The sequence below is a fragment of the Rhinatrema bivittatum genome, chromosome 2, assembly GCF_901001135.1.
Source record: "Rhinatrema bivittatum chromosome 2, aRhiBiv1.1, whole genome shotgun sequence".
In the NCBI taxonomy this organism is placed as follows: domain Eukaryota; kingdom Metazoa; phylum Chordata; class Amphibia; order Gymnophiona; family Rhinatrematidae; genus Rhinatrema; species Rhinatrema bivittatum.
The window spans coordinates 82,619,834-82,635,068 of NC_042616.1; the positions used below are offsets into that span (position 1 = coordinate 82,619,834).

The 15,235-nt window shown below is 44.1% G+C and overlaps 1 protein-coding gene across 2 annotated transcripts in view; it reads left to right on the plus strand.

Moving 5' to 3' along the window:
* The first annotated feature begins 9,211 nt into the window (after positions 1-9,211).
* LOC115084069 (solute carrier family 22 member 13-like) overlaps positions 9,212-15,235 on the plus strand; it is a 101,219-nt gene continuing 95,195 nt past the window's right edge. For both annotated transcript variants that reach the window (XM_029588384.1, XM_029588385.1), the window contains exon 1: positions 9,212-9,586. In XM_029588384.1, the coding sequence (XP_029444244.1) occupies positions 9,212-9,586 (375 nt within the window). The remainder of the gene's footprint in view (positions 9,587-15,235) is intronic.

Here is a 15,235-nt window from a genome sequence, read left to right on the forward strand (position 1 = left end):
TCATGGGGTAGTCAAATGCCCAACAATCCAGCAACTCCATGGACCCCTCAAATGACCTGCAAAAACTAACAATATTAAACAGTACCAGGTCCAAACTCCATCGATTCAAACCCTCATGTAGGACTCAAACGCATCAGACTTCCAAAAGACAATATGAAATCTAACATCCTCCGAAATCCCCAACTCAACAGCCAAATTGACCGCACTAATACAAAAAGAATGTCCCATAATAAACAACATCCAAATCCAGCTGATCAGCACCATTTGCAACACCACAGGAAACTGATATCTAGTTAATGGGCTGTCATCCTCATGCACTAAAAATTGCAAACCACCCGAAGGCCGCACTGACACAAACCTGCTAACAGTGGCCACTGGAGAAGTCACCAAACCAGATACAACCTCCACAGTCAAACATGCACCTCACCAGCCTGATCCATCAAAGAACAATGAATCTTTAAATGGACTGTCTCTGCATCCAACATCACATGTTTGCACAACAGTCCCAAATTGTCAATCCAACCCACCCTTCTAGCGACTAATTCCCCAATCCAAAAAGCCCCCCAAAAAGGCTAAAACAAAAGCCATATGAAAAAGACATTGCCTCATAATCTGAGAAACAAATCTCCGCCAACGTCTGTCACATGCCTGGCAACAACTCATGAGTGATTGCAAGCCTGCTATCAGGAAACAAACCAACCTCCTTCCACCAACTCGACAACATGTGTCACACCAAAAAACAGTTGGATGGGCAACCCCACCAGTGCAACTTAAAGAAAATTAGCCCCTGAGGGAGGTATTGATGTTATGTCTAATCAAAGCCCTAATTTAACAGCTTTTTTAGAGGCGTCAGTAGACGACATACAAACTCGAGCAACTTTGATTGTTGCCTTTAGTTTAGAGCAGGATAAAAACCTTGTTATGCAAAAATACTTTAGAAATAAAGAATTTAAATTTTGTGGACAATTAATACAGGTGTTTCCTGACATCTCAAAAAATACCCAAGTAAGAAGAAAACAATTTCTCGTGTTGAGAGAGAGTGTTAGCCATTGGTGCTACATTCTTTCTCAAATTTCCTTGCAGATGTTTAATCATGTATAATAAAAATAAGTTTGTTTTTCTTCAGCCAACTCACTTAGAAACTTTTCTTGGTGATAAAGAAGGATGAGAAGTTTATAATAACTTTTTTGGAAATATAGGTCAAAGATATTAAATTCCGCATTTACCATGTTATAGGTAATTTTCCTTTTTTGATTTTCATTAAGTCCTCCCAATAATGTGGACTGTATTTGAGTTTATAAATAATTTGTTTTCTTTTATAGAATTTTCTTGGGATGTTTTGTTTGTGATGTAAACCGAATATTCTTATTTCTTTTTTCATTGTAAAATGTTTAAGAAATCTAATAAAGATTAAATTAAAAAAAAAGAAAACTGACAAACTCACAATGTGGCTTGAAACTGCAGCCCTGGTAACATTTGATGCCCTGGCTGTAGTAATTTAATCCATCAACATTACTTCAGATTCTGGACCCCAAGACCATTCCCTAGATAACAAAATAATGTAGCACTTTCCTACAGCTACTGACATTTGCTGTCCATGTAGAAGGGGCAAATGACACCTGCTGCATGCTCCAAACCTCTGGACACCGAACCTCCAAAGGAAATGGGTACTGCCACTTCTAGCAGATTCTCTCACTGTGTCAGCCTCTGGAATACCATCATCTGAGAAAGAGAGACAGAGTCTGCAATAGGATTGTCAATGCCTGGAACATGCCATGCCCACACAGTCGCATCAATTGTAGACATTGCAGCACAAACTTTTGCAACAAATCCACAATTAACCATGAGCTGACTGCCTGTACCTGCACAACTCCCAGATTGCCACACCAGAAGATAACCTTTTTGTCATGCATCCTGTGTCCCCAGACAACGTGCCATCACACTAGGAAACAATTCCAAAAAGGTAATATTCTTCATCATCCCCACCGACACCCATGACTCCAGCCAAGAAGCAGCACACCAAGAACCCCAACAGTACACACCAAAACCAACACCCCCGGCGCATTCGTAAACAAGTAAAATTACCAATCGGACAGAGGCTCCTACACCCAGTTGAAAGTATTCAAGAAAGTGGACCAGACTTGCAAATCCTCCCGAATATGGTGTGTAACTATTATGTGATAATGTCTCTTATGAATGCCAGCAATAGCCACAAATGAGCATCACCAAAAAATGAGATCTATGGGCATCACCCGGCATGCAAAATTCAAACTGCCCAGTAGTGACTGCATCTAATGTAAAGTAAGCTTCTTAGCCAACAAGATGTGACTAACCAGCTCTCTCATCTTAGAAACCTTATCCTCCGGAAGACAAGACACCATAGCAACAGAATCCAATTTAATGCCAAGAAAAACCAGCCTCATCAATGGTCCCTCAGCTCTCACTTCAGCAATTGGAATGCAAAACTGCTGCGCCACCGGGATAGCCATAATGTTCTCATAAACATCTAATGATCCAGGCCTCACGAAAAGAAAGTCATTCAAATAATGCACAATGTTATCATAGCCCGATACCCGCACAGTCACTCAGTGCATGAATGTGCTAAACATTTCAAAATATGCCCAGGAAATAGAACAGCTTATTAGCATACACTTATCAAAGTAGTAGCTTCCCCAAAAGCATAAACCCAAAACAGGAAATCTATCAGGGTGAACTGGAAGCAAACGGAATGCCAACTCAGCATCCACTTTAGCCCAACAGACCCCCTTGCCCACACCTATACACCAACTGGACCGCAGAACTACAAGATGCATACCACACAGTACAGAATTCCCTGGGAACAAAATCATTCACAGACTGGCCCTCAGGGAAGGACAAATTATGTATCAAATGAAAGGCTCCAGTATCCTTCTTAGGCACCACCATCAAAGGGGAAAAAAATCATCATCTGAAATGGATACATCAAAAATGGTCCACCAATCCTACCCAGTTGCAACTCCTCTCCCAATTTCCGCTCCCCTATGCCTGCAAACCTATGAACTGAATCCAAATTGTCCCCACCTCTATCCAAAGGTCCAACATAAGGAATCCAAAATTCCCGACTAAAACCTTCATCCAATATCACAGCCACCTCTATCCATGGATATTCTTGCAGCCATGCTCGCATCTCATCCACAAAAATCAGGATAGGCACCCTGAGTAAAATACCATCACTTGTCCCTTTCTTGGTCCCCCAGCGCCCTGGCATGGACATTTAGAGGCAGGGTGATTCAAGGAACAGATGGAACATGCTTGCTTAAATTTGCCATTTGGAAAAGAACACCCTGATCTGTAGTGCCAACAGACATCAGACACCCCAACAGAACCTTTTCCTAAAGTGGTGAGTACCCCTGTGCCCCAAAAAAGCTTTCCCACCGATGTGGAAGCCGACCCAAAACCCTGAGTTCCCTAAGCTGCTTTGTCATCTGAGTGAGCCACAAGTTCACATCCTGAATGCCCCAAGACATGAACTTATCCTCCATTCTGTCCCTAAAGTGTTTATCACAGTTAAATCAAGCCCAACCATCGTAGTCCTTCTGAGCAGCCAAGATCATGTCTGCATAAGCCAACAGCACCCCATACTGGGAGGAGTCATAGTGACCAACTACACAAGCCAGATGCAGAAAGCACCTGATCCAACTCAAGGTAATCTGAGGTACCCTCCGCTCAGTGCTCTCCCCCTCTTTCTCTTTCGTGTCCTCCCGCCTCTCCTCCCATTAAGTAAATAAAAAATATCAATATACTTCCTCTTCGGTATCTTGTCATGGTAGGACTTGAACACGCTTTCCATGAGCATCACCAGAGCAGGCGCGCACCCCTCTCACCACCATGATCAGCTGCAATACTATTCTACGATGGACTAGGATTTCAGGAAGAGAAGCTAGAAGATGAATCTGAACTAGATGAGCCAGAACTTCCACTATCCCCCCAATACCTGTGCTGCTTTTTAAGCTTCTGATGTACCCAGACTGTACAACACCCTCCACAACACAGAGACCTGCTGTCCCTCAACACCACCTGCCTCTGCTTCCAACTCACCAGGCACAACTGTATTCAAGCTGGCCACGGACTCCAACACCGCAGGCCATCCCAGCATGTTTGACAACCCTCATGTTGTCAAACATGCTGCTCAGCCAGCCCTGATGACTCCTCCAGTCCTCCTGAGGTGATGTTAACAGAAGCTCCATTAAATCAACAAACCCACCATGTGGCTGATCAATCTGTAAAGAAGAAAAAACAGGCACATCCTACTCAACACCTGCCGTAGCCACCAGAGGGAAAAAATACTCTTGCATCTGAACTGCCAAAGATTTGCCATCAGGACCACCTGAGGGCCCATTCATCTCCACATGGACCCCAGCCCTCTCCATTGGCTCCCCAACAGGAAGCAACTTGGATAGCACTCCAGCAGAGGAGACAGACATCTCAAGAGGAAATCCCTCACCATGCCCAGCCACCGCCTCAGCATGCTGTTCAGGAACATATGATGCAGAAGCAGCAGCTCCTCTACACTGAAGAGATACAGATCCCTTCCTGCTCTTTAAGCCTACCACCACATGGCAGACTCGCACCTCCTTCCCACACCTCGTGCTACTCAAATGCAGAGACAGCGACAGTGCCTGCTCAATGCTGCCAACCAGATCACCCTCGCACGATTGTGACGTCATTCCCCCGTGCCCTCATGCACGTCCCTGCAACCCACCGCGACTCAACTCCTCCAGCCTCACAAATGCCTCATCCTGCACAATGCTGTCATCCTGTGGTCCAGAGAAAAAAATCAGATCCTCGAAGCTCAAAAGAAGCGCGCACAACCTCACTCAGACCTCCTCCCTCCAAAACTCTCCCGCTACTCACCGAGGCAACACTGACTCCCTTTCCTTTCCCCATCCTTCCACCAATGGACTGGCATGACCTGGCGCTCAGGAGCTGCCTCCACCTGATGCTCCCTGTCAGCCGACCAACCACTGACATCCACCAAAGCAAGCCCGCGACGTCTGCCTCCACTATCCACGGCAAGCGACACCTGAAAAGAGGGGAGGGAAGGAAAAAACTCACAGGTTGGCAGGACACTTTTATTTATACCCATATCAAAATGTGCCACTTTGTTTTTTTGTATTTTTTTTAAGTTCCCAGTGGAGCCAATCAAACCAAAGCAAACCCTGCATGGTTTGAAAGCTCCCCTGGGAAGAGAGGATTCCAAATCACCTGACACCCCCTCCCCTCCCAACCATTTCCTGCTTGGCCAGCTGCACGAGGCTGCATGTATTTCCAGCTGGAGCTCACATTGTCCCGGGCAAACCAATACCTGGTCTGGCCTGCCCAATCATCACACTCCCAAATACAAGTTATTGTACTTCAAAGCTAATCACATATGTACATAAACTGTTGGGCCTGAGATATACACAGAGCATCTTGTTTATTTACTTGGCTTTATTTTGCTTGATTATACTTTGTTTAAACTGTGTGTAATATAGTAAGATATGTTTACACGTTTTATACATAGAAAAGTAACATTTAAATTAAAATATGTAATTGCAGTCAAAAGCTTAATTCTTCTTTGTGCAACTGCCCACTCCAATTTCACCCCTCCCCTCTAGTTCCCTGCATACAAGAGGAGAGGAAGGGCTGAATTAGACAGCAGAATGGCTATTCCTTGCTCTGCTGTGTCTGCTCCAGGCTTCACCTCTCCCCTCCTGTCCTTCAATGACAGAAGCGGAGGGGGTGGATTAGGGAATAAAGTGGCTCCTCTTCATTGGGCTCTGACTGCTAAAGGCTCACCCCTTCCCCTTCCTGTTGTCTTACGCATTGAGAGTGGAGGGGCTGGAGAAGGAACCAGAGGGCTGTTCTCTGTGCCCTGAGATTCGGAATAGTGGTCAATAGAATTATAGGGTTATAGCCCCGTAAAGCCCCAATAGAGTTATGGGGGTAAAAACAACCTTTCTGATGCTGCCCTGCGGGATGTGACACCCAGGGCAGCCCCCCCACTTGCTACTCATCCCTAGTACTGGTACTGCTCATCAGTCAGCCCAGCCTTTTTGAAAATTTCTATTACAACTTCAATTATAAAAAAAAAAGAATATCGAGCAGCTGTAACCCAAAATCTACTTTTACAATGAAACATTTCCACTTTATATTTATTGTAAGTGCAAGTACATGCAAATTTTGCTGTGGAATATGCAGTTCATACCAATATAGGGAATGGATTCAAAGATCGCTTATCCCTTTCCTTTTGTGAAACTCTCATAGCCATTGGAAAGATCTCAGGCTGATCAACTTACGGATCTTACCCAAGTCTGAGGAGGAATGTAGTAGCTTGCTGTATAAAAAAAAAACACCCCCCCCCCCCCAAAAAAAACAAAACACTTTGAAAAAGCAACTTGTATGTGAGTATTGTTGTGGTTTAATAAACACTTAGAGCCAACAGCTATGCAGAGAAACATATTAAATGCTACAAATAATATGATAAGGCATACCTTATGGGGACTCTCTCTCTCTGGCATTATATAGGGTTTACACTTCACATTTCCAATTCCTAAACCAATAACTGGGTTACACAATTGTTAAAATATTTCTGATTGGACTTTTAAAATAAACAATCCAAATGGCTGTATGTAAATTCACTTAATGCTCTACATGTAAATTCTCTCTTGCTTTGTCTGCAATTGATATCTATGAACCTACACTAAGCTGAAGTACCAGAACTGCCTTGATGTGTTTCTAAACCTAATTCTATGATACTGCAGCCTAGAAACTTTTAGCTTGAACAACACTTCTAACATCTCCCCTTCTGCTATGTCCTTCCTGTCTAGCAAAAGCAAAGCACAAAACTGAAGCACGGATGCCGTAGAATACTTATTAGTAATTATAAAGCTATTTATGATCAAAAATAAAAGTAGGAGAGCAAGAATAAAAATGTCTTTTGTGACATGTCGAAAAATGTTTCACTGCCTCTTCACCGCTCTTTATCACAAGTGATGCCTGCAATTGGGCCCTGTGCACCCATGGCAGGATCTTGGAGGGGCTACAGCAGTGTTTCCTAACTGGTGGGCCATGGCATTTAGGTGTGCTGTCGTCTTCATTTTCTATTTCCCTCCTGGCCTACAAGATGTCCTTCTGCCAGCCGGGGGCATCCTAGAGCAGCACTTATATCTGCAGCCACTCCTTCTTTCCCCTCTGCAACAGAACCTGCACAGGGGTCCTGCAGTCTTGCCAGACCTCTACTGGCCCTGTGCAATTCCAGTTGCAGAGGGAAACAGGCAGAGGAGGAAGAAGCAGTACTAGGTAAGCCTGCTCACAGAATTCTTCTATTCCAGGCCATGGGGGAACAAGGACAACTGAATGTGTTAAGTGCAGAGGGCGAGAGAAGGGAAGGTGACGATCCCAGGGAAGTAATGAACAGGGATAGAGAGGATGCCAGGGTGTGGGGAAGAGGGGTGGGGGGGGGGGGGGAGAGTGAAGATGGTGTTGATGGTGGGGAGGGGAGTGGAAGGAGAGAGAAGGTGATACCAGAGAATGAGGGTGGAAGGAAGATGATGCCAGGGTTTGGAGGGAAAAGGAAAAGAAGGTGATTATGCTGTGGGGTGGAGGGAGAGAGAAGAGATGGGAAGAGAAGATGATGTCAGGAGGTGAAGGGAGTGGGGTGGAGGGAGAGGGAAAATGATGCAAGGGAATGGAGAGGAGAGGTGGTGGGAAAGGGAGGGTGCCACAGGGATCGGTTTTAGGACTTCCAAGATCTGGTACTGATAAGCAGAAATAAGGGGAAAAGCTCAGGACTGCTTCTACTGCCACGTGCATAAGCAAAGCACGTCAAGCAGCACTGTCTGAATTTTCAAGCAGCTCCTCACCCAGTTAAATGTTGCTAGCAGAAATGTTTATAGGTTATCATAAGGCTTGGGGATAACTGCACGAAGTGAGCAATTTCTACCCTTAAGAGAAACATGGGATTGGCCTGCACAGAGCGGCAGAGCGGCAGTTACTACCTTAAGAAGCTTGCTGGCAGTTACTACCTTAAGAAGCTTGCATGGACCATTTGGTCCTTTTCTGCCTTCATTACTATGTTAATATGCGGCCGATGCAATAAAGTGCGCTCAGCCAATGCATGGGTCTACGCAATGTGCGAGTACGTTTTTATGTGCTAGACTCGCACCCAATTTGTGTCCAAAACATGTGCCTAAACCTATGTATATCTAATTGCGCCCATTGCATGTAAATTCCATGTAAATGAAGTTATTAGCTAATACCCCCCCCCCCCCGATGCAGGAAATTTCTGGGTGTCCAATGCAGATTTAACTCCAGCCCTGGAGGTGATGTAAATTCAATCCACGAGTCAAGGGCTCATGAGAAAAAAAAAGTATGTTCCTCTGTGTGTCCTCCTACTTAGTATTGTGACACTCAAATTTACTGCTTGTGGTGTTGAAAAATCAATGTATTTTGGCTTGATTTTAAAAAAACAAAATTCATCTGACCACACAGTTTAGACACCCATAGCAAGGGGCACTTAGCTATGGGCATCTTCAGCAACCTCAGCAAAATAACTAAGAAACTGGCCAGAAGAAGTGGGATAAAAATGGACGCTTGTATTGAGTGCTCATTGCAACTCTGGGTGCCCAATGCATTTGAATGTAGGGATGCACATTTCTCCCCTAGTGCACCCTTTTTTTACTCAGCCCCTCATTTAAATATTGCATCAGGCACTCAGGGCATGTAGCTGCGTGTACATTAGGAAAACGGGTGCTCAATACGAGCACCCATTTTCAGCGTGTGTCTTATTGCATCGGTCTCTATGCATGCCAAAGGCTGGAGGGAAAGGGAAGAGAAGGTGATCTTGCCAGGGGGTGGAGGGAGAGGGAAGGTGATGATAATGTTAAGGGGTGAGAGAGAGGGAGGTGATGAATTCTGGAAGTGAGAGTGAGGGTAGGTGATGCCATCTCTAGCTTCCTTCTCCTGTTCAGGTTTGTCTCCCAGTAGTTGCCTTGCCCTTATCTCTGATTTCTGCCTGTCCTTGACAATTTATTGTTCAGATTCTCCTCTAGTTTTACAGAGCTGAAGTCAAACTAACAGGGAATTAGCCAACTTTAATTATCTGTGCTGATACTGAAGGGAGTTTAAACATTAATTTTGCAGTGTACAAGTGCATTACCTTTGGACAGCTCAACAACAGATCCTACGAACAATGGCAGGCTTTGAAGAGATTCTGAAAGCTGCTGGTGAATTTGGGCGATTTCAAAAATGTTTGGTGTTGCTTCTGTGCATCCCAAGTTTTCTGATTTCTATTCATACTTTTAGCCAAGTGTTCATGGGGATCCCTGTGCCTCACCACTGCAATACAAGCTGGATCTGGAAAATTGGTGCAAACCTGACCAAAGAGCAACAGCTGAATTTAACTCTTCCAAGGAACAGACACGGGTCCTATGAGGAATGCTCTATGTATACGCCCGTTGATTGGGATATTGAATCCATTGAGAAATATGGGTTGAACGCTACAGAGAAGTGCCAGGATGGATGGGTATATGACACCTCTGAGCAGAAGTCAACACTGATAACTGAGGTTAGTAATATGACACTATATTTTACACAGCATTAAGATATGAAAGAGAGGTTTTATCTTGGTGGTATTAAACGCGCCCATCAAAAACAACGGGATTAAACAGTTACATAGAAACATAGTAAATGATGGTACTTAAAGACCAAGCGGTCCATCCAGTCTGCCCAGCAAGAATTTTTATATTGTTTTTTTGGATAGTAACTGCCACTCAGTGCAGGTTACCCCCAAGCCTTTGATTAAGGGTAGTAACTGCTGCTTCATGCAAGTTACCCCAGTTAATACAGGCTTACCCCTTTTTTTCATTTCTCTCCTTTAGTCATTAAGGATCTTCTGTGCTTATCCCATGCCCTTTTGAATTCCATTACTATTCTTTCCTTCATCACCTCTTCCATGCATCCACCACTCTTTCTGTGAAGTAATATTTCCTGATGTACCTGAGACCACCACATTGGAATTTCATATTATGGCCCCCACCCCCCCCAGTTCTACAATTTTCTTTCCACTAGAAAATACTTGATTCCCATGCATCATTAATACCCTTCTGGTATTTAAGTCAGTATCATATCTCCTCTGTCCTTCCACACCTCCAAGGTATATATATTTTGGACCTTCAGTCTCATCCCATAAATCTTCCAGTGCAGACCCCACACAATTTTGCTCATCGTTCTCGGCAGCGTTATCATCCTGTCTCTGTTCTTTTAGAGAGATGGTCTTCAGAAATAAGCACAGTATTCTAGGTGAAGTCTCACCAGGGACCTGTACAGGGGCATTATCACTCCTTTTTCCTGCTGCTCTTGCCTCCTTCTATACAGCTCAGCATCCCTCTAGCCTTAGCCACTGCCTTGTCACATTGCTTCACCACCTTCAAATCATCAGACACTATCACCCCTTGGTCTTTTTCACAGTCCGTGCACATCAGTCTTTCACCCCTATCACATTGATCAACTTTGGGTTTGTGCACTCCAAATGCATGACTCCGCACTTCTTGGCATTGAATCCCAGCTGCCAAACCATCAACCACTCCTAGCTTTCTTAGATCACTTTTTATTCTCTCTACTCTTTCAAGCATGTCCACTCTGTTGTAGATCTTAGTGTCGTCCACCAAAAGACAAGCTTTTCTTTCTAACTGTTCCAATATGTCACGCTCAAAGATATTGACCAGAACTAGCCCCAGAACCGATCCTTGAGGCTCTCCACTTATGACTCTTCTCTCTTCAGAGTAGATTCCATTTACCACCACTTGCTGTCATCTGTCAGTCAATCAATTTATAATCCATTCCACCAATGGGGACCCATTCCCAGGCTTCTCATTTTGTTCATGAGGCTCCTATGCAGGGCAATTTCAAAAGCTTTGCTGAAATCCAGATAAATTGCATTGTGTGCTCTTCCTTGATCTAATTCTCTTAGACGCAACCTTCCTTTGGGAAACCATGTTGACTATCCTTTCCTTCAGCAGCAGCATTATTAATTTTCCCACTGCTGAGGGTAAGGCTAACCAGCCTTTAGTTTCCAGCATCTTTTCTGCTCCCACTTTTGAAAAGCAGGACCACAGTTGCCTTTTTTGAATCTTGTGGCACGATGTCAGTTTCCAGAGATCTATTGACTAAATCTTTCAACGGACCTACCAGCATCTCTCTGAGCTCCTTTAATATCCTGGGATATATCTCAACAGCCCCATGACCTTGTCCACGTTCAGTTTTGCTAATTCCACCCACACACTCTCTTCTGGGGGTATCTCATTGCCATCTGCATACTTGCCAACCAGCAATGGTCTTCTTCCAGGGTCGTCTTTAATGAACACTGAACTGAAGTATTTGTTTAATATTTCTGCTTTTTCCTCATCTTTCTCCACACAATGACCCTTGCCTCTTTTTAATCTTACAATACCACCTTTGGCTTTCTTCTTTTCCCTAATATATGTGATGGGGCTTTGCCAGTCACTAACATTATCCCAAGTATTTTGCTAGCTAAGGAGGAGTTTTGACATTTTTTATTCCTCCCATTGCTATAACCCCACCTTTTTGGGGAAAGAGGTATAAAGACCCTTGCAGCATGCCCAGTAATTCAGTGGGAAGGTGACTGGAGAGTGATTTGAAAGAGATCTAGAGATTCCTCCAGGATCTCAATACAATTGGATTGGAGAACTAGATATTTCCCCAAGGTCTGAAAAGCAAATGGTTGGAAAGCTGGAGGTTCCCCCAGGATTTCAAGAGGCAATTCAAGCGAGAGATTTTGAGGAAGATATTTTTGAGAAGACTTTTGGATTTGATTGACCAGTACCAGACGAAAGGGCATACCCCCGGTATCCGAAAGGATTGGATTAAAGATTTTTTTGCCCAGCATGGATGGAGAGAAGGATTGAGACTGAGGAAAGAACTGAAGAAAATTGCGTGTTTAGAGTTTGGATTGCAGTTGGAATGTTTTGACTTGTTTGGAACCCAGTTTGATATTTTTGTGCTTGGGGATATTTTCCATCTGACCAGTCTGTATGCCGGAGCTGGAGTTACGTTCTAATTATCCCACTTTCACTGGTAAGGACATATTTGCAGTGGATGAAAGTGCAAGGGATAGAAGAGCTGTGAGAACAACAAGGAAACCATCTGCTCTATTTTGGTGATCTGTGTTGATTTTTGTAATTTTGCCCTGGATACTTATCTTTAAGTTGCAGTAAAGACTTTATTTTGAACACCATTTTTGGACTCCTGGTAGATTTTTTCTGATAATTTTCGTGCAAGAGCTGTATGGATGGACACTGGCTTGAATCTTGGCTTCTACCTCTTATTGGTTCTGGCTTTTTAACTCCTTTTCTGGACAGCTTGGCACCTTTTAGAGATCTCCGAGCTGGAGTGCGAGTTGTGACTGAGACTATGCTGGACTTGGACCTGGACTCATAGTGCCCCTGGATGTGGCTAAACCACCCAAACAGGGGACAGGCTGCATATTTCCGAAAAATGTTTTGTCACTTTGCTTTATTTCTGTAACAATTCTTTCTTGCACTCAAGCCTTTGCTATCCTGAGTTCTTTCCTCATCTTTTTCAGTTTCACCAGATATTGTTCTTTGTCTTCTTTTGGAGTTCCTTTTTACCTTTATTTTTTTTTTCAGCCACCTCTTTGGAGAGCTTATAATGGTTTCTTTTCCCTCTTACTTTTTATTTATTTTTCTTACATAAAGATTTGTTGCCTTAATAATAGCTCCTTTTAATTTGGTCAACGGTTGTTCCACTTCACCCAGTCTTTTAGCTCCTCCTCAAGGTACCTCCCCATTTTAACAAAGTCTGTATTTTTGAAATCCAGGACTTTGATCTTAATGTGACTTCTTTCCAACTTAGGTGCTATATCAAACCATGCCGTCTGATGATCACTGGTGCTCAGGTGGGCACCTATCTGGACATTAGATATACTATATACATTTGTGAGAGCCAGGTCCAGTTTCACTCATCCCCTTGTGGATTCCATCACCATTTGTATAAACAGGACACCCTGCAGGGCATCTACAATCTCTACTTCTTACGGATTCTGCAGCAGGGATATCCCAATCCACATCCTGCAGATTAAAATCTCCAACAAGCAAACATTTTATCCTTCCTTCCCACTTTTTGGATGTCTTTGGCCAGATCCTGGTCCAGTTCTTCTGTCTGATTCAGAAGCCTGTAGACCACACCAGTGTAAATAAATGGAAGGGCCATCATATTTTTTAAGGCAGCCTACAGTGTTTCTCGTTTCCTCACTCCCCTTGCATTTCAGTTATTGTATTGTGTTTTTTTGGGTTTTTTTGTACATAAACAGCTACTACTTTCCTTTTTCAGTTTTCTCTATCTTTCCTGAGCAGATTGTCATCTGGGATGGCCATATCCCATTCATGAGATTCATTGAACCACATGTCTGCAATAGCAACAATATCCAAGTCCACCTCCACCATTAGGGCCTGCAGATCTGGAACTTTATAGCCAAGACTATGAGCATTTGTGCGCATTGCCTTCCAGTTTCTCTTTCAATTTGCTATTCCTGAGCACCTTTTCTACTATTGTGCTTAAGATTTATCAATTTTGTTCTTTTTCGCCATTCACTTTCTATATTTGTATGTGTTGGAGGTGACATTCCAATTTCATTGACTTCCTTCTGCCACCTCCATCCTCTAAACGCCTGATAACATATGCTCTGAGTTTCTCACATTTTCTTGCTGCAGGCCATTTTTACTGTATAGTCTTTTATTTCATATATGGCTCTAGCTCCGAATATCGCCAAATCCTTCTTTCCTAGCGTGTAGCAGATGGACTCAAAACAAATGGGTATTGTGTGCTCGTGCTAGCAGTTGGAGACGGATCTGACGTCAGCACGGGTACATATACCCCCACAGGAAGTGTAGCAATTCAGTAATCTTCCTTGCAAAGCTGTAGCTGACCGATCGTTTAAATGAACAGGATTACCCTGACCAATTGATAGTAGCTGGAGACCGCCAGTGATCACAACCGGACGGCGTCGACACCCGGCAGGGTGGAAACCCTAGTATAAGCAAACCATGGCTTACCGTGAGTCGGCGAATCCCCATGTATATCGGCAGCCGGGCGGGATGCTGAGTCCAATACGGCCCCGTATTGCCAATCTTCAAAATGGCGCAGCGCTACCTTTGCCCTCACTATGTCATACGGGCGACCGTCACCCGTATGACATAGTGAGGGCAAAGGTAGCGCCGGCGCCATTTTGAAGATTGGCAATACGGCCCGCGTGCAGGAGGTCGCTCCTGGACCCCCGCTGGACTTTTGGCAAGTTTTGTGGGGGTCAGGAGGCCCCCCCAAGCTGGCCAAAAGTCCCTGGGGGTCCAGCGGGGGTCCGGGGGTGATCTGCGCGCGTGATGTCGAGAGCCAGGAACCAAAATGGCGCCGGCGCTACCTTTGCCCTGTCACATAAGGGCAAAGGGCCACCGGCGCCATTGCTCAACGCAGCCGTGGCCAGAGAGCTGGAGATCGCGTCGGGACCACCCCCACTGGCCCCAGGTAATTTAAAATGTTTTGGGGGGGTTAGGGAGGGTGGGGGATTTGTTTTAAAGGTTCGGGGTGGGTTTTAGGGTTTTTTGGTGTGCCGGTTTTCCTGCCCTCCCCCGATTTACGATTTTTAACGATTTTTTTAAAAAAAAACCACGACAATCAGATTTCCCTCCCCCTCCAGCCAAAATTGATCGTTAAGACGATCGATCACATGATTCACACCCCTGTATACTACCATCCATCTGGCCAAAATGAAGAAACAGACTGTGACATGCTAGCAGAAATTAGAGAGGTAAATAAATTTTGCAACACAATAGAATGGGAGATTTCAATTATCTTAGTATTGATTGCGACAATGTGTTTTATTGATGTATTTGTTTATTGTACATAGTTGTAGAGCACTGCAGGCTGAACCTCTGTTCAAGGAAGGCAGTATATGTGTAACATAACCTCTCTAGCAGATATTATGTTTCTAAAGGCCATAAATGACTGTCTCATGGAGTGCCTGGTCCTAGAACTGACAAGAGGGGCAGCTATTAGGGATGTTTGTTCTTTGGAAACAAATGGGTTAAATGGGATGAAGGAAATCATATTCAGCCACTGCGTGGCTTAGCAAGTTAGTTGGATAAACCTATATTTAACTATCCTAAAGTTAGCTGGATAAGGT